At 42.8% G+C, this 24648-nt stretch overlaps 1 protein-coding gene across 1 annotated transcript in view; it reads right to left on the bottom strand.

Annotated features, from left to right (window-relative positions):
- large1 (LARGE xylosyl- and glucuronyltransferase 1) overlaps positions 1–24648 on the bottom strand; it is a 115867-nt gene that overhangs the window by 48182 nt on the left and 43037 nt on the right. The window contains exons 3-6 of the mRNA XM_034578588.1: positions 21857–22155; positions 17315–17397; positions 9602–9725; positions 9188–9359 (exon numbers count right to left, since the gene is read on the bottom strand). Coding sequence (XP_034434479.1) covers positions 9188–9359; positions 9602–9725; positions 17315–17397; positions 21857–22155 — 678 coding nt within the window. The remainder of the gene's footprint in view (positions 1–9187; positions 9360–9601; positions 9726–17314; positions 17398–21856; positions 22156–24648) is intronic.

Raw genomic sequence — 24648 nt, forward strand, 5'->3', positions numbered from 1 at the left:
TCGGCACACAACATTTTCAAAACATTACGTGCACACAGCACGGTCCTTATGAAAAACTAAGCCATAGTCTTCTGCCCATGAGGGTTGAAATGCCCGTACCTTCGTTTTTTTAGGTAGCGGGCATGCCATCACCAATACACCTGAAAGGCTGCGCTTCACGGAGATTCCTGTGGGAAAATGTGAGCAGCGCCGGCTGGGAGGCTTCTTCTTCTTCTTATTTAATGGTGACTGGCATCTAGCCTGTGCCGCATTACTGGCACCTAGTGGCTGGGAGGTGTTAACATCAATCAAGCTAAATAATACAGGCTGCGTGACGGCAAAACCGTTGGACATTTCTTTAATAAGAAATCGCCTATGTGCCAATGATTATGGCGCCGCGTGCCAATAGTGGCACGCGTGCCTAAGGTTGCTGACCCCTGGTTTAGAATATATTGAATTTATTTAGGCACAAATCGCAAATGAATCTGCTCCACCATTCTTCAGTAGTTTTTATTCCAAGTGGAAAGTGACGTACAGTCCCGGCTCATTCCCTCTTGCAGCAGACAAACAGCGGAATCTCACAATCATCACTAGTGGAGGGAGTTTGCTCAGTTGTCATGGTGATAGCTGAGATTTTTCATTTGACCTTAGCTTCAGATTTATATAAAGTTAACGAGCAGTAGTTGGTCCTCATTCATGACTACAGCTGAGGTGCTATTGTTTTTTCCTTTGGTTTTATATGGTCTTTTTTAAATAAATGGATTGGTGGATGTTTCATTACAGATAGGCAAGACAAGGCAATTTTGTCACTAAAAAAAATGGTGACATCTACAGTGTAAATCACATTGAAATCAAATTCAAGTGTATTGTGAATGTGTTTTCAATTTGGCACAGACAATGTCCATATTAGGATTATTTAATATGGAAATACATCTTTTCTATTATTTCTTTCCTCCCCAGAAACTAAGGAGGGTAAATGAAACTTTTAAACGATATAAGCCAACCCAGTCAGGGTTGGAGTGCCACGCTGCCAGTAAAGTTAAGGAGTCAACCTTAAGTTGCCTCTAGCTCTCTCTGTGATAGTTTACTTGCCAGTATAGCTGGATACACTGCAGAGCTTCTGTCATTAACCTAGATTTATGGTGATTTAGTCAGACAATGTCAGGATTATTGAAAAAAAAAAGGATGTTATCTCTGCAGTACACCAACTTGGGAATGTCTGCATGCTGACTATCATGTAGGGCTTATGGGCAACAATTAAATAACTATTTTATACTTGTTAATTTGTCTTACAACAGAATATGTGTATATATATACAAGATCAAGTATAAATTGTTGGTTCAGCTGCAAAACTTTAGAAAAGATGCAACTTTAATTGCCTTCATGCTGCTGCTCCTACTCCTGACTGTGTTAGTGAGCAGACAAATTACAATAACTAACTTCCTGTTGTTTCTTTACCCGCTGTGACAGCGCTGCATGTTTGGTTTCCACCTGTGTGACTGTGTCATCATGGCAAAACATGGTCCTGGAAACAAGTACTGTACCACTGAGGCGATTTTGAGTACTTTGGTGTTTGTGTGACTGTGTGTTGGCAGAGTTCGAAGCTATTATGCACAACTGATCTCTGCTGAGAACTGTTAGCTTGTCGCAGTCACAAGCACAGGGAAAGCTAAATCTACTGAATCATGCCAGCATGCAGAGGATGGTAAAAAACATGAATGAAGCAACAATGCAAAACAGAGCTTAAAAGTGATAAACAAAGATTTGTCTGAAACCGGATATATTAGTCGATGGTGGGTCACCACAGGTAATTAATGGTAAACCTTGGGTCACATTTGTTAGTTTTATTGTCCTTTAAGTTCCACATCACTGTAGAATCACCTTCACAGATTAAATCCTATAAAACTAATAACAGCAATGCTGAGTAAACACTACACATCATTGAACAGCAACAATAAATGCATAACCAATTATGAAATCTCATAAATGTTGACACACAGGGAAAAGGTCTGCACACAACAGCTGGATATTTGCCGGGTTAGTACTGTTGACAGAATGTCTTTGACAATTCCCAGTGCAGAGTGAACTCTCCCTAGAATCAAAGAAAGTGCTCTTTGTCTGTAAATGGTTTTGGAGGAAAATGCCTGGCAAAGAAAAAATGGACCAGGACTCTACACACAGTCCCTGAGAGATGTTTAAGAATGAATGAGTTCAAATGCATTACAAGAGACTGTCTCTACACCTGACCTCAACCTACCTGCCCTCCCCCTTAGTACACACCCTCACAGGCCTCAAATTTGTCAAAGTGGCAAGGGTCATGGTTTCTACTCCCTGTAGACCATGGTATGGGAACGAGGCTAAAATTAAACATGAGGTCTTGAGTGGAGCGCTAATTTCCCCAGGGCTCCACACCTAACCCCAGAATATCTACTGATTACAACTCGAGGGTTAACTCTTAATAAATTCCAGGCAGGGACCAGTGATTTGTGTCCCTGGAGCCCACTGGCAAGAACATACAATCTGTGGCGAGGGAAGAAAAGAGGCTGAATGTATATTCAGTGTTTTACCTTGCAATAAATAAATGAAGTGTGGAGAAAATATAGTCCAGAAAAAAATTTGAAGATGTGACCAAACCATGACAACGGATTTTGGACAAATCACTCTCCCTCATGATCACAAATATGATGAACACCTTATGAAAACATATTCTCTCGGGCCGCAGCTGTCACTGGTGCGGAGGCATAAAGCTTTTCTACTGGCAACGAGAAAGCAGCTATCTGCTTTAAAAACAAAAAAGAAAGACACACCAATAAACTCAAATTTTAGTGTAAAAAGGCCACATTTCAACCTAAATTAAGAACTCCGAAATGCATGTAATTTATTGTAATTTTAAGGAGGATGAAACATCTGCAGGGAGGCCTGTGTTCCATTAATGTTACCCTAGCTGCACAAAAAAAGAAAGAAAAAAAAGCTGCCAAGTGGAAGTAACCGGATTTGATATGAAAATGTAAATGGTGTTTGCATGAAAATGAGAAAGTTGGGGCAGCAGAGTGACTCTGATGGAATAAGTGCTGTGAAAATTCATATTATGCTGAACTTATCATTCAATTACAAACACTGCAAACTCAATGAGAGCACTAGAAGCCTCCCAAATGGACTCCCACACGTGGCTCTGTTGTCAGAATATTCGAACCAGTCTTCAACTCGCAGGGGGGCCAGCATCTACCATAAAGCATTCAACACTTTCATATTTCTGCTGGTACACCGCAAGGACAGGACGACCTTGGATCGGATGAAACAAGAAGGATCCTGGACAAAAATCGGAATGAACAGCGAACACCAGTGTCAGTGACCACCTGACAAAAAACCACCGACAGCTCCACTGGGAAGAGATGGATGCTCTCGGTGGATCAGGAGTCAGTGACGACTTAAGAAAGATCAGGGACATTCACGTCTGACATCAGACAACATTTTTGAAAAGATAGCGGAGACAGAGGTTAGCATCTCTCACATTATCACAGCTGAGGCGTCTCCATGACAGTTGCCAACCAATAAAGAATGTTGGATGTGGCTTAATGCTCAAGAAATAATGAGTGGACATTGATTTATTCTTTTTCTTGACTCCTGCTAAACAGCATTGTTTAGCATCAGTCTGTGGCTATATTATGTTCATTGAAGTAATGTCAATAAAGTTGTTGAATAGACTGATATAAGAAGTAGGGATGCACCGATATGGAAATTCTTGGCCGATACCGATACCGATATTTAAAACAACAATCTAGCCGATAGCCGATACCGATACCGATATTTGTTTATTACTTGCATGTGGCCTTCTTGGTGTGTAACGCCGGGTTTACACCGGGCGCTGAAGCGCCGCCCCGCGCCGCGCAGCGTTATTCTCAAGCGCGCAGCCGCCTGGCTGTTCACACCGGACCCGCATTTCTCCGCGTCGGTCAGCCCGCGATTCTCCGCTTGTTGTTGTATGTAACCCGTTCAATGTTGGGTGTCGGGGGTAAATGACGTATTCTCCAAGCAAGCCTTTAGCCCCCCCCTCTCTCTCTTTTTATCTATATGACTGCTTGTGTGGCTGTAGTGGATGGGCAGAGGGGGACATTTAATTATGTGATTGGGAAAATTGGGAAAATTAAAACTCCAGGACAACAGAAGGGGAATACAAAGTATGGGATGCATATTTGGTCATTTATATCGTTTAAAATCATTTTTCAGTCTGTTTCCTGGCGCGATACGCTCGCTCGCACGCCGAAACCATCGGTGAAGGGCGCTGGCGCGGCGCGGCGCATCGCAGCCCATGTGAACTGCACAAAGGTTTAACAGGGGGGGGGGATGGGAGGCGCCTGGCTTTCCTTGGCGCTGCGCTGCGCGGCGCGGCGCTTCAGCGCCCGGTGTAAACCCGGCATCAGTGTACCATAATCTGGATGCCAGATTGGCAGGCTGCAGAAAACATACCAATAAATATCGGCCAATGTTATCGGTGAAAGTCAAGTTTATTACCGATACGCCGATAGCAGTAAACGAGGCGAATATCGGCCGCTACCGATATACGGCCGATACATCGGTGCACCACTAATAAGAAGCGTAGGACTTCAGCATGCCCGAATGAAATTGAGATGTTTTGTCGCAGAATAACGCACTGATCCCGCAGTAACACTCAAACAAGGGAGAAACGTCCGACAACAACTACACACATGACCTGAAAATATGCCCAAAAGCTAAACAGAGTTTGAATACAGTCAGAACAGGAAGTTTGAGAGTGGGACGGTGGAGACAAAGGATGATCAAACGTTGAGGAAGTAAGAGTTGTTACATGAAAGAAAGTGAGTGAGGAAGTGCAAGAGAAACTCACAGCAGGAAACTGCAAGAGCAGCACTAATACCTAAACATGTAAGATCAAGACAAGCTGCTGTCGACACACTGGAGAAGATCTTTAGAACGATGTTGTTTGATTTTGGCTCAGATCAAACTAAAAGTCCAAATTTAGATTAGGGTTGTCAAACAATCGATACAAAAAATTTGTATCGGATTAGATACTCATTTGCAACAGAACCGATACCAACAGTGCCGTCTTCGCCTCCTCCAGTTGACACAAAACTTCACACAGCACTGCTGCAGACTGGCAGGCACACAGCCCCTCCCCTTACTTGCTGAACACAACTTGACGTTCACAACACTTAGCATGGCAAGTGCTGCTGCTGAAGGGCCTTCAAGACCAGTTTTAGTCGAAAATTAAAAAAGCTAATGTGCCGTTTGGACTTATTTTGCATATGAGGCAAACGACCAGGGTAAGGCTCAGGAGGTTGATAAGCAAGCAATGCGACAAAGTGGTGGCGACAAAGTCGAGTAGCACAACAAACTTGTCAAAGCATCATAAAGCACCCCCGGTCTTTATGACGAATGTCGAATTATCAGTTAAACTACGGTTTCAACAACATTGAAGTATTAATCAGTTATTATAAACATTAACCTGGCCGGCGGGACATGATAATGTTACCCCTTTACTTATTAGCAATTAGCAGATAGCCACATTAGAGGTCTATTAAATTATCATTAAGCTAGCGGCTAAGGCTAATAATAAAACAACTAATGTCAAAGTGGGAGCAAGGCACCAAACGTTATCAGTCCTGCCCATTTGTAATGTTAATAATCAAGTAGCGAGTATTTTCCTGCGTATTGGTATCGAGTTTGAAATTCTAGTATCGTTACAACCCTGATTCTGATAAATGTCTAATTGTATGTTTAAAAAGAAAAGCAGTTTCATTAGCAAAGCAATTCTGTAAATTAAGACACTTTTCACCCTGAAACATGGCTGACCAATAAACCACAGTGGGAAGATATTACTAATTAATACTGTGGACACACGGCTCTTAGTTGTGAGTTAGTTAAAATAAGTCAGACATTACTTGTTGAGAGAACTAACTTCCATTAGACTAATCTAAGAGCCAAACTACGACTAAGGCCAGGGAAAGCCAGTGCTTAGAAGCCTAGGTTACATTTCTAAGTGTGCTAGTGCATTGTTGTAATGCTTTAAACATAATGGGGATACACAGTTCAGCCAGACTGAACAACAAAAGGGAGTGGGTGGTAGGGGTGCCACGTTGGAATCGTCTGTTAATTAAGATTGATCCAAATCCCCGTTGAACATGCTGCGCTATAGGAAGGCACTATCCATAAATCTGTGTGACTCACCTACGCCTCCTTCCCTCATCCTGCCTATGTGCCTTTCTCAATCTTTACTCTCCTCTCTTCCCTACCTCCCAGGGATATACTCTCGGGACGGTGTTCTAACGCCTCCACACCTCCTGCCAGGCCTCTATTTAAGATAGAGGACAGGATTCTATTAAGGTCTGACTGTTCAAAAGAAGTGCTGCTCTGACCATCTAACAGCATCTGAAACCCATTTTCCATTGGCACAGTCTGTTGTGGCCTTTGTGTTGGTGGTTTTCATCAGCCTCACTGAAGTCGTGTGCAAGGTCGTATTGTGTAAATGTGGACATAATGACACAGATTTCCAATGGAAGGCGTTTTGGACGTTGCATTGGGTAATCTACATAAAATAGTGCCAAAAGTAGTTAAACACACCGGCCAATCCCAATGTCACAATGGTATGAATGACAGATTGTTGGCTTTGGAGGATTATGGACATTGTTGGGTGCAGCCCTCCTGAAACTGGGGTCAGAAAGGCGTGGAAGGAGGGAGTCACTTTCAGCGATCATGTTCTAATCAGACACCTTAACTGTCATTTGAGAATCATACCCGCTGGTTACACTGGCGAGGTGTGCAGAGCTGTATAAGTGGCCAGTGTTTCATCCTCTCCCCTCGGCTCTTCATGTCAGTTGGAGATGTGTCGTGATTACTGAACATTCATAAATTGTATCTGTTCATTATAAATTATAATAATAATCAGCACAATGACTTTTGGTTCAGTTCAGTTCAAGGGCAAGGCTTGGATTCTCTTCATTTTTAGAATGATGGCGAGAATGACCAGACGGTGAATGCCCCTCGTACGTTTGAAGGTCTTCTGCATTAATTAAGTTACCATCCACCAGTAATGTTAGCAGGTGTTAGCGGCCACCAGCGGATGTTAGGGACACAACTTCAGTCGCGCGCCTTAGCGTCATCAAGTGTTTTGACCTTGTGATCAACGCTACAGGCTGAACCTGATGGTACGCTGAGGCTAAAGGAAAGTCTGAATGGTTACTGGCTTGTATGGCAGCACTATGATAGCCCACGATGTGGCCCACTCAGTAAATCAGACGTCATTACCTCTATGCCTTTTTAAACTAAACGCTGTCCCATTTTAGAACATAGGACAAGATGGAGAATAACCCTTGTATGTCCCACCGCAGTAATGAATGCCTACCACCAGTTGATGTTAGCGGATGTTATTGACCACCAGCGGGTGTTAGGGACGTATCTTCTGTGTACTCAAGAGATACTTCAACTATGAAACTTTTATGTGGGAAGCGTCCCACTTTTTACATGCAACAGAGGAGTCGGCAGGTTTTTGGTATTTGTATTAAACACCTACGTCCATCGACACCTACGTCCACCTACGTCCAACAATACGTTTTAACATTTCCTTATGTGTAAGGTTTACATAAGCAAGATGGTAGATGAAATTTGGAAACATTTCCCAAACAATTCCTTGAATAAAATAGAATTAGTTTTTTAAAACCATGTATTGCATAACAATTTCTTTAAAGTTTACTTTGCTAATGAATGCCAGTTTGGATTTAAACAGGAAACAGCTGCTGGCCTATATTTTTGCACAGTGTGGGACAAGAAAAGATGGAAAGTTACTCCCCCAGACTCATAGAAGCACCACCTGCACCACACACAGCTTCTACCGGGCGGATCACAACCACATATTGATTCAGTCGTACATGGTGAGTCATACTGTTGCATAAGCCATTGTTGGAGAATGTGAGAGGAGAGAGAAATACAGCTGCTCTCACAGACCTAGATGATAGAATGATTGGGTGGGCTATACGATATACAAACATAATGACAGATGCTAATCAACAAAACCAGAGTCCCAATCTTTGTCTGGTCTGTTTTCTCCTTTGAGTCAATAATATGACGTACACGGTTTTCAGGTTTGAGAGCATTGTTTGTTCATTTCATGTACAGATTTTGTAATGTTTGCTTTGCTCCTACTCAGCGGTTTGTCTACACCATGCACTGTCTACCTGTTGTGCAAAAATAAAGCTACAATATGCAAGGGTGCCACCATTTTGCACTTATAATAATAATTGCAAAATCATTTTGGAGTCTGTGCAGCAGTGATCATGGCGTGGCGAGGCGGTATTGAGGCACTGGAGACCACTTTAAAATAAGTAAACTGTGTTCACCTGACAAACTTCCATTCCTAAGTAATGTCCCAGGGTGGAGGTTAGCATAAAAGTGAAAGTCATGACCAATTTGTCAAGGTGAGAAAGCTGTTTTTCAAAGTCTCTGCGTTCAGCTCTCAGTTGTTTTGTCGCAACCAACTCGATCTGTGGGAATTTGAGTTCCTCCCTTTATTTGACTGTACTTTTTCAACTCTCAGCCAAATGACAGCTACTTATGCCAGCCGGGAAATTTGACATTAAATGTTTTCACAGCTCTGCTTGACTTGGATACAGCTTGCTCAACACGGGATTTGTTAACAACTCGAAAAACAGGTAGAAAAAACTCTGGCAAGCTGCTGACAGACCAACACATCGGTCCACTGGTGTTGGCAAAATTGTTGTTAGACCTTCGTTATATTACTATTAAAGAAAATAATATTGCTTTAATAATTGATTGATTTGAATTCCTATGTGTAGATCTACTAAACCAAAACTGAACTGTCCAAACACTTACAGATTTAGTTGTATATATATGTGAATTCCAGGCTTCTGAAACAGAAGCCAGTCAGGTAAGAAGTTGACAAGCTGCATATTCATGTAGTGAAGTAGTAAAAAGAAAGGAGCATGATCCATAAGTGGAATGTTACTCTCACATGCCGTCACACACTGGAGTGAATGGCTCTATCTAAATGCTGTTGTCAAAAGCTGTCCACAACATGGGAAACAGTTTGTCTAGATTCAAATCAGCTATTGTTGAAAAACGGATTACCAGCACAAAATCACAGAACAAAGCCATTCTGATCAAATATTCATGGGGTCCAGCCAATTTGTCAAGAGTTAGAAAACCGGAGCTGTCTTACCTTTGAACTTGTGAAACACAGCCCAGAGTTCAGCGATATCAGTGGCAAAGGTAATGTCTGTGTCCAGAACAATGACCCTCTGCAGGTCGGACGGCAGCGTCTTGGTGAGCACGAGCTTCATCAGGCCGTAGATCCCAGAGTAGTGTTTGTTCGGGATCCATGACACCTCACTCTGGAACACACAGAGGAAAGATCGGGACCATTTGCTGTTAAATGAAGTGAATAAAAGTGCAGTTTACATAACATCATTCTTAAAGATGGTTTACAGAGCCAATAGCTTCCTCCGGAGGAGTAAAACGGGTAGCACATCACCGAGCGCTACGGGAGAGAAAGTGAGGCTGAGTGCAGCTCTCTGTGTTTCTGGGGGGGGGGATCAGGGGGTTAGTAAAGTGAAGAGCGGTTGGTGTTCCTCACCTTCAACTCATCTGCGTCGTAGAAATCAACCCTGACGGCAGGAACCATCCAGGTGTGGAACAGAGAGGACAGGATCTGCTGAGCAATGGAGTCTGTGATGAAATGGAAATGTAGAGGGTTCCGCCTGTGGGGACACACACACACACACACACACGCCAAAGGTTAAATACATTCTGTTGTTCTATTACAGAAACATCCTAAACAGACAGTTAACATTAAAGGAAAACCTGAACAAATGACTGGAGAGACAAAAAATGCTGATGCTTCCATTCAGCTGCACCTCATGATACAATTATGCATTAAAGCTCCCATCATGTTTTGCAGCAGTTAATAAAAATGCTGAGCATGCAAGAGGAAAAGATCCGAGCGACTTTCGGCGAGGGTTCATTGTTGGGGCATAGATGGCAGCAGCTTCAGTCACAAAGACACCAAACCGGCTGTTTCAAAAGGATCAGTGACCGAAGTGACATCTGCCTTTACACCGATGTGAGAGACGTCAGTAAACACTGCTGGAAACCAAAAGATATGGAAGTGATAGGACTGTCAGCAACAGCAGTCTGTCAATGGTAACACAAGACCTCCGAAATTGGGTCTGGACATTTTCCAGAGTTTGGCTTTCACGTATGAAGACTGCAGCGGGAAGCTGACCCGATCGGACCCCTTCACAACACATGCGAAAAAAATCCTGAACATTCTGGTGAGGGGTGGTGCTTGAGCTCAGCATGTAGGAGGCAGGATGTGATGTATACGTTCCACTGTGGAAAGCTCAGTTTGGAACACATCACCGTCATGTCAGCCAAGATATGATTAATCTTGTTGTCTTTCCAAGTTGACGTCTTCGTCCGTGTCTTCACGGTGCATGGAAACTCTTCTTCATCCTGAGATATTTGTGTTCATCTAGTTTGGCATCAGTCGCGTGTTTGAAACACTGTCAACTGTTTTTTTTTTTCTTGCTGTTTTCTCACAAAATGTTTGGACTTCAGTGTCCGAAAGCAGCTATAAAGAAGGATGTCATTGTAGAGCTGCAGTGCGTAAACCCACCACAGGCACTGGTCTGCACAGCTGTAAAGAAAAGTGATACATCAAGATGACTCATCCTTCACCATGCTCTCCACAGGTGGGCGAGTGCTTGCGTGGTATATGCCAGAGAACAATATAGGCCTGAAAGCCTGACCCCTACAGCGAGGGGGCGTGTGATGGCTCTGTTATACTGCAGGGGCCAGTTTTGCTCGTACGGTTCGGCTCCACTTATCTCAGGATGCCTGCAAATCAATGCCAATGGCCGCTGGCGTGATCATCTCTGCCAGGATGACAATGTTCACATCCGCGCAAACATGAAGAGTCAAATCATAGTTTGATGATTGTGAAAATTCATATGCATCTATCCTACTTGAGTAAAGCTCCATTGTTTACAAAAACCTATTAAAATCCCATCAGTGAGTCACGCTGGGTGACATGGCCCTTCATCACTATGAGCACACAGACTGGAGTGGGTTTTTGATTCACACACACACACATCATCTTTTCACCCAACATACTTATAGAGCACCAATGTGGATGAATCACAACGTTAAAATATTCTCTAACACTTTCTGTTTAAATGCTATATAAGGAAATCACTGAGCTTTTTAAAAAAAAAAAAACTGTACAGTTAAAATATACAACTAGTGTCACAGTTTTTTTTTTTACTGCGTTTTAGCTGAGCGGAATTATTTTATAGCTTCATAACTTTTATATTTTATGGCTTATTACAAGAAAAGAGCTCTGTGTTCTGAAACGCATTCTGATCTACTCTTGCCACGCAGAGTTTTCGCTGTGACTTTTAGGAAGCAAAACATCCTGAGTACATCATGTGCATGTCTATCTTAATCTTCATCAACAGCTTTATTTGCTCATGAGAGAAATGTGATGTGACTGAAAGCTCCAGATAAAGCAAGTAATTTGGCTTTAGAGACTTGGGGGATGCAGACAGGATGGCTCAAAGCTTCATCCAGAGAAGACTGTACATTCTTTCTATATCTATCCATATCTCTCTCTCTCTCTCTCTCACACGCACACACACACGCACACGCACACGCACACACACACACACACACACACACACACACACACACACACACAGAGAAGATGTGTAGGGTGTAAACTAGGTATTCAGAACATTCAAATCAGGTCAAGATACAGCGACACTGAACCGGCGATGTGAGGACGGCCCCGGTGTCTTGGGCTGAATGACTTAGGGAATGAATGTGTCAGCTGCACTTGCTCAATAAGTACTGGAGGCTGGGAGCTGTCCGAATGCATCTGATTCATACAAGCTGTCAGCCACAGTAGTACAAATAGAAAGGATCTTCACATGCACGGCAACAAGCCCTTTACTGGATCCTGTGCCGATAAACAGTGTGAGTGCCGGCATTTTGTGTCTTTGTGGCTGTTTTGTGTCTCTTTATGATCATTTTGTGTCTCTTTGTTGTCGTTATGCATCTCTCTGTCTCCTCATAGTTGTTTTAATTATATGCTTCTGTATGTCTTTACCTGTGTACTTCACTAGCTAAGCTGAGGCTTCATCTTCCACATCAGAAACCTTAACTCATCTGTTATTGAGTTTGTTAAAAAATCTTTGTTGAGAAGACGAACCATTGTTCCTCCTTTCTAAGTCAGCCTCCTGTTTTGTTCTCTGTCAAACATCACAAAATCAATTTCATCCTTGCACTTTTTCAAAGCATCTTCTTTGTAGAGATCAGATGTCAAAATTAAGAGCAGTGTCGAGAAAGTTTTTGAAAGTGTTGGTCACTACTTCCACTTTAATGCATTTCTGGTAAAGTGAAGTAATTGATGAGTTAGTATCAGCAGAAGGTCACACCTATGGATGACATTGCTCAGTCCAGTGTGTAACAGTTTTTCTATGATATCGCTTTGGTCATGAAAACCAATTATGTCCAAAACCCCACAAAGATTACACGGTGTAGTCCATCATAGTGAGGGAACCTACAGGCCTATGAGCAGGGAGCAAGTCTCAGAAGACAGGGATTGAGAAAATTCCAGCGGTTGGCATCTTTTTCAATTTAATGTAAAAGCGCCACCTAGGGTCCAATATGGTAACACAGCAAACTATTGGCCTGATTGTTTATCAAACACACCTTTGAAAAGATAATACATCACTTCCTTTCTATGAGTTTTCGTAAAAATAAATCTTAACGATAAATGTTTGGAGCCCATGTAATATGTGCAAAGTTTCATAGAGAGCACATTTACAGCCCAAAGCGAGTGAAGGAAAAATAATTTTAGCATTTTTCATAATTTTGCGTCAAACGCGCCATCATGTGGTTGACTATTGCCAGATTTTACACAGGTTTGGATGCACACTTGAAATTACTTGCCTAATTTTTGTGTTACTAGGAGAGACTGTTGCAAAACTTCCTGTTTAACTGCAGCTCAGGAAGAATGACAATCATGACAATCCATAGATTCTAAGTTCCATGCAGATTGAACTCTCAGCTTGGGAGTTTGAAAAGATGGGTTTGGGATTTTTTTGCAATTTTGCAAAAATGGACGTAGTTTGTAGATCTGCTGTTCTCCTGCCTCCTTCTCCTCTTGTTTCTAGTTTTCCTCTCCCCCTGTCTGTGAGTGTGTGTGCTGATACAGGGCGTTGCTGGCAGGTCTGCTCTATCCTGCCTCCTCTTCATGCGATCACTGTTGCCTATCATTGTCGAATCAAGCGCCACCAGCTGCCACCATATTTAAGCCCCAGCTCTGCACCCGGGATTCGCCCAATGGTCAAACCACCCAGTGGGTTTTTCTGCTTGCCTGCTAGCCTGACTCCTGCCTGTGTTTGTGTCTCAGGTTCATACCCTCCGTCTGTTTCACCTGCTCCCTGTGTGAGTCTGGTTTGTGTCGTGTTCCGTCTGGATTGGATTCGTCACCTGCCTGTTCGTTCTCATTCACCTTCAAACTGTTCATCGTCATCTGGATTCTTCTGTTGCATATTGTAATATATATTAAATCTCTCTTGAACATTCACTCTGCCTTCATGTCCTGGGTTAAGAATTTATGCCCGGATCTTGTGTTTAACGCAACAACTGGCCTGTTTCCATACTGGATTTATAAAGATTCAGCTAAACTCGGAGTGGATGTTAGGCTTCTGATTGTGTGATATATAATGTGGAAGGCAAAAAGCCCTAACATTCATTATAGTGACGTATCGTATTTAGTGTGTCTGACATGTGTGCCGCAGTTTATACCTCCACTAAATATTCAGTTTGTATAAATGTAATGTCGTATGCTGCAAGACCACTTCCATCAAATATATCATTCAACACATAGGTCATTGGATATTTGTCAGAGCAGACTGGGTATTAGAGTATGGAGGCTCCCAGCCCACTGGGCGTTATTTCATCAGGCCTTCATATCTAATCAACAAAATAGTTTGATTTTGACCCTCATAAGCAGTTGCCCCATTGGCAGGACACACAGGGCAGATTGGGTAAAAACGGTTAAAAGAGACCAGTGTTCACTTATGGTGGGAGATCAGATGTGACCCATGGTTTCACTTTCTACGTTTTTGAAATGTAACAACACTTCTGCTGCTTCAGCTGTTGCGTCTGACAAATAGGAGTTATCAATAGTTCAACCAGAAGAGGTTACATAGCTCATTTAAAACTTTTTAAAAGATGACTGCTCCTGTCGTTTTTCTGCTGAGGACAGTATTGGATTCTCCCGACAAGACTTATAGTCGGCGTTGGACAGAGCAAATTATGAGAAGCCCCATGGTCTGACTGAATACAGCGGAACGAGGCCATCTTTCACATGGAACAGCATCAGTCACACAATGAGCAACTCTCCAGGGCTCTCCATTACCGAGGGAAGGTAATTTATAGCATATTATATATTTCATTAATAGAAATATTTTAGCAGTGACGGTGTTTATCAAATTATTTATCATATTTGACAGTGTAATTCGTATGTGTATATAATTATAATGGATTATGGTTTACACCTACTATTTACAGGGATTTTCAAGTTTGTTCTTAGACTTGTCATCCGTTGCCAGCAGTGCTGAAGATGCTTTGAGAACACAGCAAGTGGTGACCTAGCCCTGTCATCTGATAGGTGATTTGAGGGGGGGATGAGGGGAGGTTCTGATAGTAAAATGACCAACATGCAGACAAAATACACAAACTTGTTGTTATCCTTTCACCCTTCCTCCATTCCACAGCCGAACTGTGCTCTGCATTGTTAAAGCCATCATACGCTGTCCATGGTGCTGAAGCTACCGACTCTCATTCACTCCCATTCCAGATGAAGAATAACAAATCCCTGCTGGTTGTAGCCAACAAACAAGAAGTAGGATAATTTAATCTAATAAAGGTAACAATACCACAGTGTAAAATACTACTTTTTTTAAAGATCTGTCACGTGTTCGTCATCATCATCGCACCCACTGGCTCATGGTGACACAGGGTAATCTCTGTCTGTGTTCTCACATGGGCTCACTTGGACATTCTTCAGAGTTTGTACCAGGGGACTGACAGGAGAAACTCCGGATAATGTCTGCAGCAGCTAACTCAGACATTTGCTTTCTCACATACAGCCCCTCTGCATGTATAAATGCTTAAACTGATCCTGTTAAGTGATTTCTTACTTAAAACTATCAAATAAATGCAATAACAGCTACACCGTTCTCTCTGAAAAGAAGCTGAGTAGAATTATAAAGTAAACAAAGAAATGTGATTAGTTATTCTCAAAACTCTTTGATTACAATCAGGATAAGTGAACAACACAAGCAGCTTAACTGGTCGACGACTACTGTGTGCTGCAGCTTGGCTAACATGTTGGATACGCAGGATCATCATTCTGTAAGGCTGTAACGATACTAGAAGTATCCACGGTTCGCTTCAATCCGTATATATTTACAAACTCTGTTTCAGTGTCCCCCACAAACCAGACATAGTTCGGTTCAATCCAGTTCAAACAACGAAAAACAGATACAACAAAAATAAACCGTTCCTGGTTTTACCGCAGATCTTCATAAACCAACAACCGGCGATAGTCAAGTCGGTCAGCCAGTCGCTCATTAGCCGGCCGGCAGCTCCACAGAAATAATAAGGAATAAACAATCCACACCTGATTTCCTCCTGACTTCGACTCAATAGACAAGGCGTCTGCCCAAGAGTTAAATGTTCACTTATTAGCCAAGTTGACTCTCAGGTGAGTTTGATTATTTCATGAAATAATTAAGACACTGAAGCATAATCCAAATTAGAATGTTTAGATAATGACTGTTTATTTATTATCATTACTATTTCATAATGGTCTTTACGGTTGCTTCCTATTTATTTCCTCTTCCCTAATTACACGTTGTAGAGTTTTAACAAAGCTATGTTCCTGCAGGGATCACTCTCTCCGATTGTGATAAACACAACAGTAGTTAGACTCTCTGATTTCCTTCTGAGCGCCCGCAGCTCTATCAGGTAGAAGACAGAAATCTTAACCAGACACAGGTAGAGTGCCGCGGAAGTTCCTGTGGCCATAAAAATGAAAATAACCAACACAGTGTGAAAGTGTCTCTGCCAGCGGGAGTTAAAGCTTGAATTCTGCCAGTATGAAATCTAATTATAATTGCACTTATGATTAATTCACCTGCAACTCCGAAGCTAATTAACAAGTGCCGTAAGAAGCTGCGATGCTGAATGCACACTGACTGATTGCTAATGGATCCTCATATCTCCAATGCATAATAAACCTTTCATTATTCATGTTTACATGTGACTAATGGCACATGCCGCACATCAAGTGATGTTTCACGCTGTTTAACAGTGAAATGCTACCGTGTCAAAGGATGTGAGTGGAGACTAGCCTGTAACATCCGTCAGGTCCAGCACATCCTTTATCACACTAAACAGGTTGACTGGCTTGATACACGTTTCTTTCTTTATGACAAGGAGCTGGATGAAAAAACACGAGATGGAGTTTCTGGGTAAGAATAATTGCCCTCTGATTCTGAAAATATTTGTGTACTTTCAAACTTCTGCAGCAGAAAGTATCGGAGGGGCGATGCAGTGTAGATCATGTCCACATGTACAAGATCCTGGGATCATAAATCATTTTCAGAGAAACTTTGGTTGTGTTTATAGTTGTATAGGATGCAGAGATACATGAAATAATGCAGGTTTAAAAATACATGACGCCATTTGTAGAGTCCAGTGTGACTTCCTCAATCTTCATATTATTTGATGGGGAATCATTTTCTGATCAATAGAAGCTTTTTTTATTCTCTCTATATTTGCAGAAATATCTTGGCAAATTTGTTTTTCAGACCTTATTTTTCCTTGAGGCTGGTCAGCTCCGAAACTTAATCACCTGAAGTTACCCTGCCAAGCAATATTACTTACTTATCCGGCTCTAAAGTGATGCGGTGCATTATCATGGGTCTCAAACATTTAGCGGTGTGTGTCTGTCCCCTAGAAAATATATTTATATGCTGCCAAAGAGTTTTTCCAATTAATTTGTGTTCCGCAAACAACTATTAGTCAAGTAAATATTGAGCCACCAATAGTAAATAGTAAGTGTTAATACTCACACAACTTTAACATGACATGTGAGAGAGTGTGTGTGTGGTCATATTATTTACCACACAATGTCCTGAGGAATGCTACCCCTATATACAGTATATGGGAAAGTGTGGGTGTCAGAAGAGAAAAAGGAGCATTGCTTTACCTGTGGAAAAGGACGGATTTGACCAGTGTCACCACGTCTCGACTCGCATTGTAACCTGCGCACACGATGGCCACGTGGATGGTCTGTGGAGGGAAACGAGTAAAGGATTAGCAGAAATACACGAGGAAAAAAAAAAGGTCCGAAAGAGACACATTTATTCTGCATGACACAGGGAAGGAAAATGTTTTGAAGTAAAAGTACCAGAATAGATAAAGACAAATCCAAGGCAAACACAAAAAGATATCCAGTGAGCAGCAGTTTTGTGTTACGGATCGCGGGTCCAAATAACACTTAAGTCAACACAGCACCTCCTTGGGCCCTTAACAAAACACATGCAGGGTGTGAAGCCGATAAGATGAACGGTTCTCGGGATATGCTAGACAGACAGACAGACAGACAGACACAAGTTATACTGAGCTGCCCTTCCACACTGCCAGCTTGACATATCACAACTCCATGTTCATTTTCTTTCCCCCAGGGCTCAGGGGGGGCAGGGGGCTAACCCTTCAAATGAGCAGGGGTCATGTTCAAACACCGCTGGATAGGAGCTACAGTCACACATGCCCCCCCCCTAGATGTCTCCTCCTGTGACCCTGAAGGAGCTCTGCTTCCCCTGCAGTGAGCTGGCTGCTTGAACAGGGGCTGAGAGCTGAGTGTGAGTGACAGCGGATGTAGGAGGAAAGCCGAGGGTGGTGATATAAAAACAACAACCATGAGGGCATAGGCTTTTTTCAGCGCTACACTCAAATCACACACACCTGCCATGAGAGAGCGGATTGCTGGGGGGGGGTAGCTCTGAGGCTGCTGCTGTTATTCTAGTTGCATTCTGAGCTGTAGAGATATGAAAATCTATTATTTAGAGACACTTATTAAATCAATGTTTCTCTGGTTTGCACAGTTGTAACTTTCTCCTGGTGCAGATTCTTGTCACATGGGTACGCCCCACTGGCTTCGACTGTTGTTAAATGCCTGATGAATGTACAGTATAGGCTCCTATTTGCCAAGGGCTTAACACTGTGTTCTGTGTATCCAAACGTCATCTGTATTTAATAGTTAACAATACACTGATTCTGATTGCGTGTGATGTACTGAGACACTCCCCTCACGAGTGGGATAAAAGTGTATCCTGCCCAAAAAACGTGGAGAAGCTTCTCCACGTCCGCCCACTATCCAGAGATGAAGCCAAAATATCCAGGATACCAAAGCTGCCATCTTGCTCATATGCAGCCAGACTCTGCGCAGGAGCAACCTGCCAGTACGCAGGGTTATGATCTGTGCTGCAGATAGCCACCAGGTGGCGATCAAAATGCTTTGGCTTTAGTTTTGGGGAGCAATCATGTCTTCCATCTTTATATACAATCTGCCCTTCTCTTTCTTTAATATAGGAGTATTCTGCTTATTCAAAACTGCACAGCCCTTATTTTAACATCTTTCATGTCAAAACCTCGTGCCCATTGAGCCGACTATGCAACTTGACCCACTGGCAGTTTGGTTGGACATACTTCTGTAAAACATGAGGGATGTCTTTTACCGAATGGAAGACGAGCATTCTGTCAGGATTTCCCACAGTGTCTCACAATGGTTTAAATTATCACATTTTATCAAAAATACGGTATTAGGTTGAGTCAGCTTCAGGGAGAACAAGAATTGGTGCCACATCAAACAGCAAAGTCAGGCTATTTAATGTGTGACAAGATTGTTCAAACTGATGTCAAATAGCTACACTGATGATGAGATGAAGGGGCATCATCTTCTGTGTGATTCAGCTCAGCGGGATTCATTTGCAGTAATTCATCAAAGTAACATCTTGCAGTGAGATGACTGGTCCAACTTCTAAAAAGTTTGGACAAGTTGACACCAAAGCCCAATCAGCTGCTGATGCATGTGGGGGGGAAAAAAGTACTTCTGCGAATGGTTTGACAGACAAAAAGATAGTTTGATGATCACCAGTTGGAAACACGTCTTTCATAAAAAGTGTGCATCAGGGGTGTAACAGTACACAAAATCATTATACAGAGAAAAACAAAACATTGAAGTGCTTATTTTACCGTCTTTCCATAAAAAAATCAGTCAGTACCACTGCTGCAGCCGGCTGCAACCTACGAATAAATTACATTTACGAAAGCAAAACATTTGTTAGATGCGCGGAAAGTGACTCATCTCCAAACCCATTAGTTCCCACTGAAAACACACAGGCTGAACCAGCTGGTTAATGTGAGTTTTCACAATTGTTACTCAAAAAGCAGGAAAAGAGGGCATTTATTGATGACTGTTTTCATTGGCATAAGTACTTCTGACAGCAGGACAATGTACGAAGGACTGTGTCAAAATAAACGAGTGTTCATGGTGATGAGGGGACACGTTACACTGTGCTACACTGTGTCTCACGGATGTGTTTTTAATAGTTTTAACTATGGTCTCCATGGCTCAGACGAATGAGATAGCTCCGGCTTTGATACAAACACTAATTGTTACTCGAATATTCATTATTGGTTTGGCTCTAAACATGGAACTTGTTGACACCAGGGGAAACAGACTGTCATCATTAACCTGAAGTACTTACCAGAGCCCAACTAATAAAACTGCAGGGCAGAAATTAGCCAGCTGAGGATATAACAGTACTGACACATACTGTGTGCAATAGGCAAAATAAATAACAACAGTATGTTTGTGGTCATTTCGAATCCTTTGTCCAACAGTGAAATTTCTAACTATCCCTTTCAGTATCTCTGTCAAGCTTCTTCAATATGTCAATTTCAAAATATATATATTTCTTTATTGAATTCTGACCAGAGTTGATGAGGCTAAAGAACTTACCATTGATAGATTCATTAATGTATTGATCCAATGGCTATATCGCTAATCCTTTGAGGGGGCGCAGAGGACCTGGAGCCAATCCGAGCTGACATTGGGTAAAAGGGAGGAAACACCCTGAACAGGTCACCAAGCGATCGCATGACCGACATACAGACCTCGTTCAGACCTGGTATTAACATCTGTCCTGAGGGATCTGATCACTAGTGGAGAGTACTAAGCACTCGGTGGGGCAGGTGTGGCTCAGTGGAGAGAGAGACGATCATCTTTTATCCAGAAGGTCGGTGGTTTGATCCTAGTCTTCCCCATAACGAAGTGTCCTTGGGCAAGATACTGAACCCCAAATAGCCCCTGACGGCTGTGCCATTGTCATAAAGTGCCATCCATAGAAGCACTGTTAATGTGTGTTTTTTTTCCAGAGGTCTCTTAAGCAATCTTCAGACCCAAGCTCACAATTTTTCTAAATAAAAGCTCTGTAATTCAGCTTGGAATAAAGCATTGCAGTAACAAGATAATCGTTGTGCTTTTACTTTGAAGACATATTGCCAAACTGGAAGTGCTTCTGTGAATGTTGTTGCCAATTGCCATGACGGAGATCAACACCTGTTGCGGGTCAGTCTGTCAGTGTGTGTGTGTGTGTGTGTGTGTGTGTGTGTGTGTGTGTGTGTGTGTGTGTGTGTGTGTGTGTGTGTGTTTCTTGTTGTTCTGGGTTTGTACCCTCATGGTTAAATGCACTTATTGTAAGTCGCTTTGGATAAAAGCGTCAGCTAAATGAAATGTAATGTAATGTAATGTCCGATATGGTGAAATAAAAAAATGTAATTATCAAAATGACCTGGCAGCGATTTGATCCAGTATCCGACCACTGATAGTTTAACTGAGGAGGTCAAAGAAGACATGTTTAACTGGGTCAACACACTGCCCCACCCCCATTTAGTGCTACAGAGAGCTGGTTGCCTGTTTATTACCTTTGTATCAATATTGAATGTATCAAATATCCAACTAGCACCAGACTATATTATTATTACAATAATACACTTGCCAAGTGTGAAGCCGATTAGTGGAACACTTTGCAACATATGCCTCCACATACAGAGAGACAAACAGACGGTTGTGTAATTAGCAGGAAGAGAGATCCGATCCCATGTGGGCACAGGAGACACGTTCAGGATGCATTTTATGCCAGGTGTGAACAGAAAGACGTTGCACTGCCCACATGTGATCAAATCTCTCGGGACAGATTCACAAATGAACCGAAGCTGCATGTCTCAAAATAAAGGCCTGGATATTAAAAAAAAATTAATAAAATACCTTTCGTATTTAAAGACCATGATCCTGTTTCATAGCACTGAACCACTATCCTGACTCCTTAGTTGTGACTACGTGTGGCTGTTGCACTCATCTAGACGATCTCCCAATGAGCTGAAAGCTGATGTGCTGTGATGCGGGGAGGTGCTATCAGTGCATGGCTGTAATAAAGCTCTCACATCATGCAGCCCACTGCCGGAGAACCATATCCCAACAGCAAACCAACACTGCTGGAGGATTAGGCTAATACGAAGCCAATTCCAGCCTCTAACAGGTTCTCACAATGTGCTAATGGCACTCTGGTTCCTGGAAACTAGCTCCGAGGTCATAATGCATTCCCACGCGAGAAAGCTTTGAGTGGTCTGCTGACAATGGAACAGCTTGTAGTTATAGCAGTTGTTTTTTAAACTGTTGTCTCACCTCACATTTATCCACAACCGGCTGCTGCACGCAGTCGGAACTGTTCCCCACCGCTGCCGCTTTCTGGCCCTCATTGTCGCCGGTGCCCTCCTCTGAGTGGGCACGGCTCTGGTTGCCACGGTGACTGCCGTTTGGGAGGCGCGCTGGCGGGCTCCTCGGCGGCTGGCTGAGCTCCCGGCGCAGAGCCCGGTTCTCCTCCTCCACCGCCCGCACCCGCAGCTCCAAGGCCTGCCGCTCGCCCGCTCCGCCCACGGCCGTCGATGACTGGAGTTCCAGTGGGGAAAGAGGGAGGGGCTTCACTGTGGGACAGGGCAGGGAGAAATTGATTAAGCATGAGGATTGAAACCAAATCGTTAAGGCATAACATTATGAAAATATTTTTGCACTGAAATTGATATAATGACACAATGCTGCTGCATGGAAGGAGAAGGTAATCAGTGGGGAACCCTCAGGCTCTCCGAGACCTTCAGAGAACATATCAGCCTTTAAAATGTTAATATCTTGGATTTAATCATTATTGTCCTCTCATTCTAATCTTAGCCTCATTTTCTATCACATTTAGATTTATGGAGGGGGGGACCAAAAATCCTTGCCCGAGGCCTTTCCATAGGCTCAAGGTTCGATACATCTCACAGGGTTTACCTTTGTTCTGTCCAGGGGTATAAGCCACCTGTCAGATCAGAGACTTCAGTCAGTCAGCACAGAGGGCAAAGTGAGAGGACGGCGGATGGTGAGGCAGAGAGGAAAATAGGTCATAAACCGAACTGGCAAAGGATATAATAACTCGGTTGCCTCCAGTAGTTGCTCGCTGTTAAGGGATTATGGGGTCAAGGAATTTCTACAAAAGGAATAAGTGAAGAAGTTGCAGAGTCACGTTATATACGAAATTATTTACATATAAAAAGTCTAACTGTACTTGACCAAGCATTCTTAGATGCTGTGTTTATTTCCGTGGGGGTGTGCAGCTGGCGACCAACAGGCCACACACCCACACTTACATGCTCTGATTGGTACATTCGCTATTTAAACGAAAAAGCTGCATTCCCAGCCGAGTTAACAAAGCAATGCAAAATGACATGCGCTGTATCACTCCCTAAACAAAACGGGGGGGGGTAAAAACCAATAGGTTCAACTTTAGACTCAGATCTGGTGCATTCCTCTATTCATCCTGGACGGACTCAGTTCTAAGGATAGATACTGGGGCTGACACAGACATATTTCAAAAGGTGATTATTTATTTTCTGTAACCTACTGCATTTTGACCACTTCAGCTTGTTGCAGCACAGTTCTCCTGTGTTGTCAGTTTTCAATGCAGGGTTTCTTTGCATATTCAGTTGAGGTGAGCAAAAACGCACAGACTCACAAAACTCGGACGCTCATAAAACCTCTCTGCTGGCTCGTTCTCATAAGCAAAGGATGAACACACACAACACGCTCCAGCGGCAGCTTCTCATCTTAATGCAAACCTTCCATCAGTTGAAAGCAGCAGCAAACACAGATGTCTGGTTTGCGTGTCTAATAGTTTTGAAACCGGAACTCTCTCTGCATTTGGATTAAGAAGCCCTCGGAAAATAAGACGTATCAGAGGGTTAGAAAGCTACAGCTCCTATTTAAGTGTGTTAGATACATATTTAAACTAAATTGAGGTCAATTTAGGTTTTGTATGAGACAATGTAATTGGCCGATACCCGATATTAGAAGAACTCGAACTTAACTCGAACTATATATTTAACAATTCCAGAAATCTCTGTCTGTGGCTTGTTTATCGCCTTCAAACTTGACATATGCATTGTTAAAGGGATAGTTCATCCAAAAATGAAAAGAGGGTAGGTCATTAATGTGCTACACTGTTTAGCCCTGAAACTCCAAAAGTGTTTTGTGGACTCAAACACATTTCTGGGTGAACTTTTCCTTTAAGGGTACAAGGAAGTGCAGTGTTGAATTTGATGTGATATTTTTAAAACTAAAACTCTGAATGAGTAGGTGACCAGTGCTCATCAGCAGAAGTGACATAGTCGATCACGATAATAGCATAAACAACCGAATTCACCAGTTTGGGGTTGTGCGTAAACTGAGTGGAGCGCCACTGAACTTCTGAAATAACAGGTGAGCAAATCTTTGTGCAGCAGTGGTGGTGCAGCCTCAGGGTTCTATGGACCCCCCAACAGCCGGTCTTTACTTGCCACGGCTCAATTACGCTGCAGGTCACTTTGACAGTATCGGAAAGAAAGCTCCATTAGTATTACCACAGGCCAAACAAACAGCCCATTCCAAACAGGCAGGTTTAGGATGGCCACTGCACTATAGTACTTGAAAATACATTACAAACACAGGCCTGCAATCACTGCAGCAAACTGTGATTTAAGCGAGTGGCACGAACAAGGTTATAAAAGACTCTTAAGGCCACAGCTTCCTCAGTCTTGACCTGGTTTGTTAAATGAAACACAGGCTCCATATGGTTAGGAGCTGCCTGCACAAGTCTGAAACCTAGACTGTGTGACGAAGACGAAACTAGAGCATCACAAGTACAATGAAGAGAAGCCGAAAAAAACAGCTACAGCAGCGGTTAACAGGTAAAGGAAGAGTCATGCCACCTACAACAAAAAGTGCCTTTGAAAAATGACGCCTCACAAAACAATTTGCCAGAGACACAACCCGACAGTTCAGTGCTTCTGACTCGGCACGAGGATTATCTGAGGTAACTGGTGTTTCGGAGACCGGTCAGACAGCGTGAAGGACATCACATGAACCTCTACGGACCACTGCTCACACAGCTGCACAACACTGTGTAG

The sequence above is a fragment of the Hippoglossus hippoglossus genome, chromosome 23 (genome assembly GCF_009819705.1).
Source record: "Hippoglossus hippoglossus isolate fHipHip1 chromosome 23, fHipHip1.pri, whole genome shotgun sequence".
NCBI lineage: Eukaryota > Metazoa > Chordata > Actinopteri > Pleuronectiformes > Pleuronectidae > Hippoglossus > Hippoglossus hippoglossus.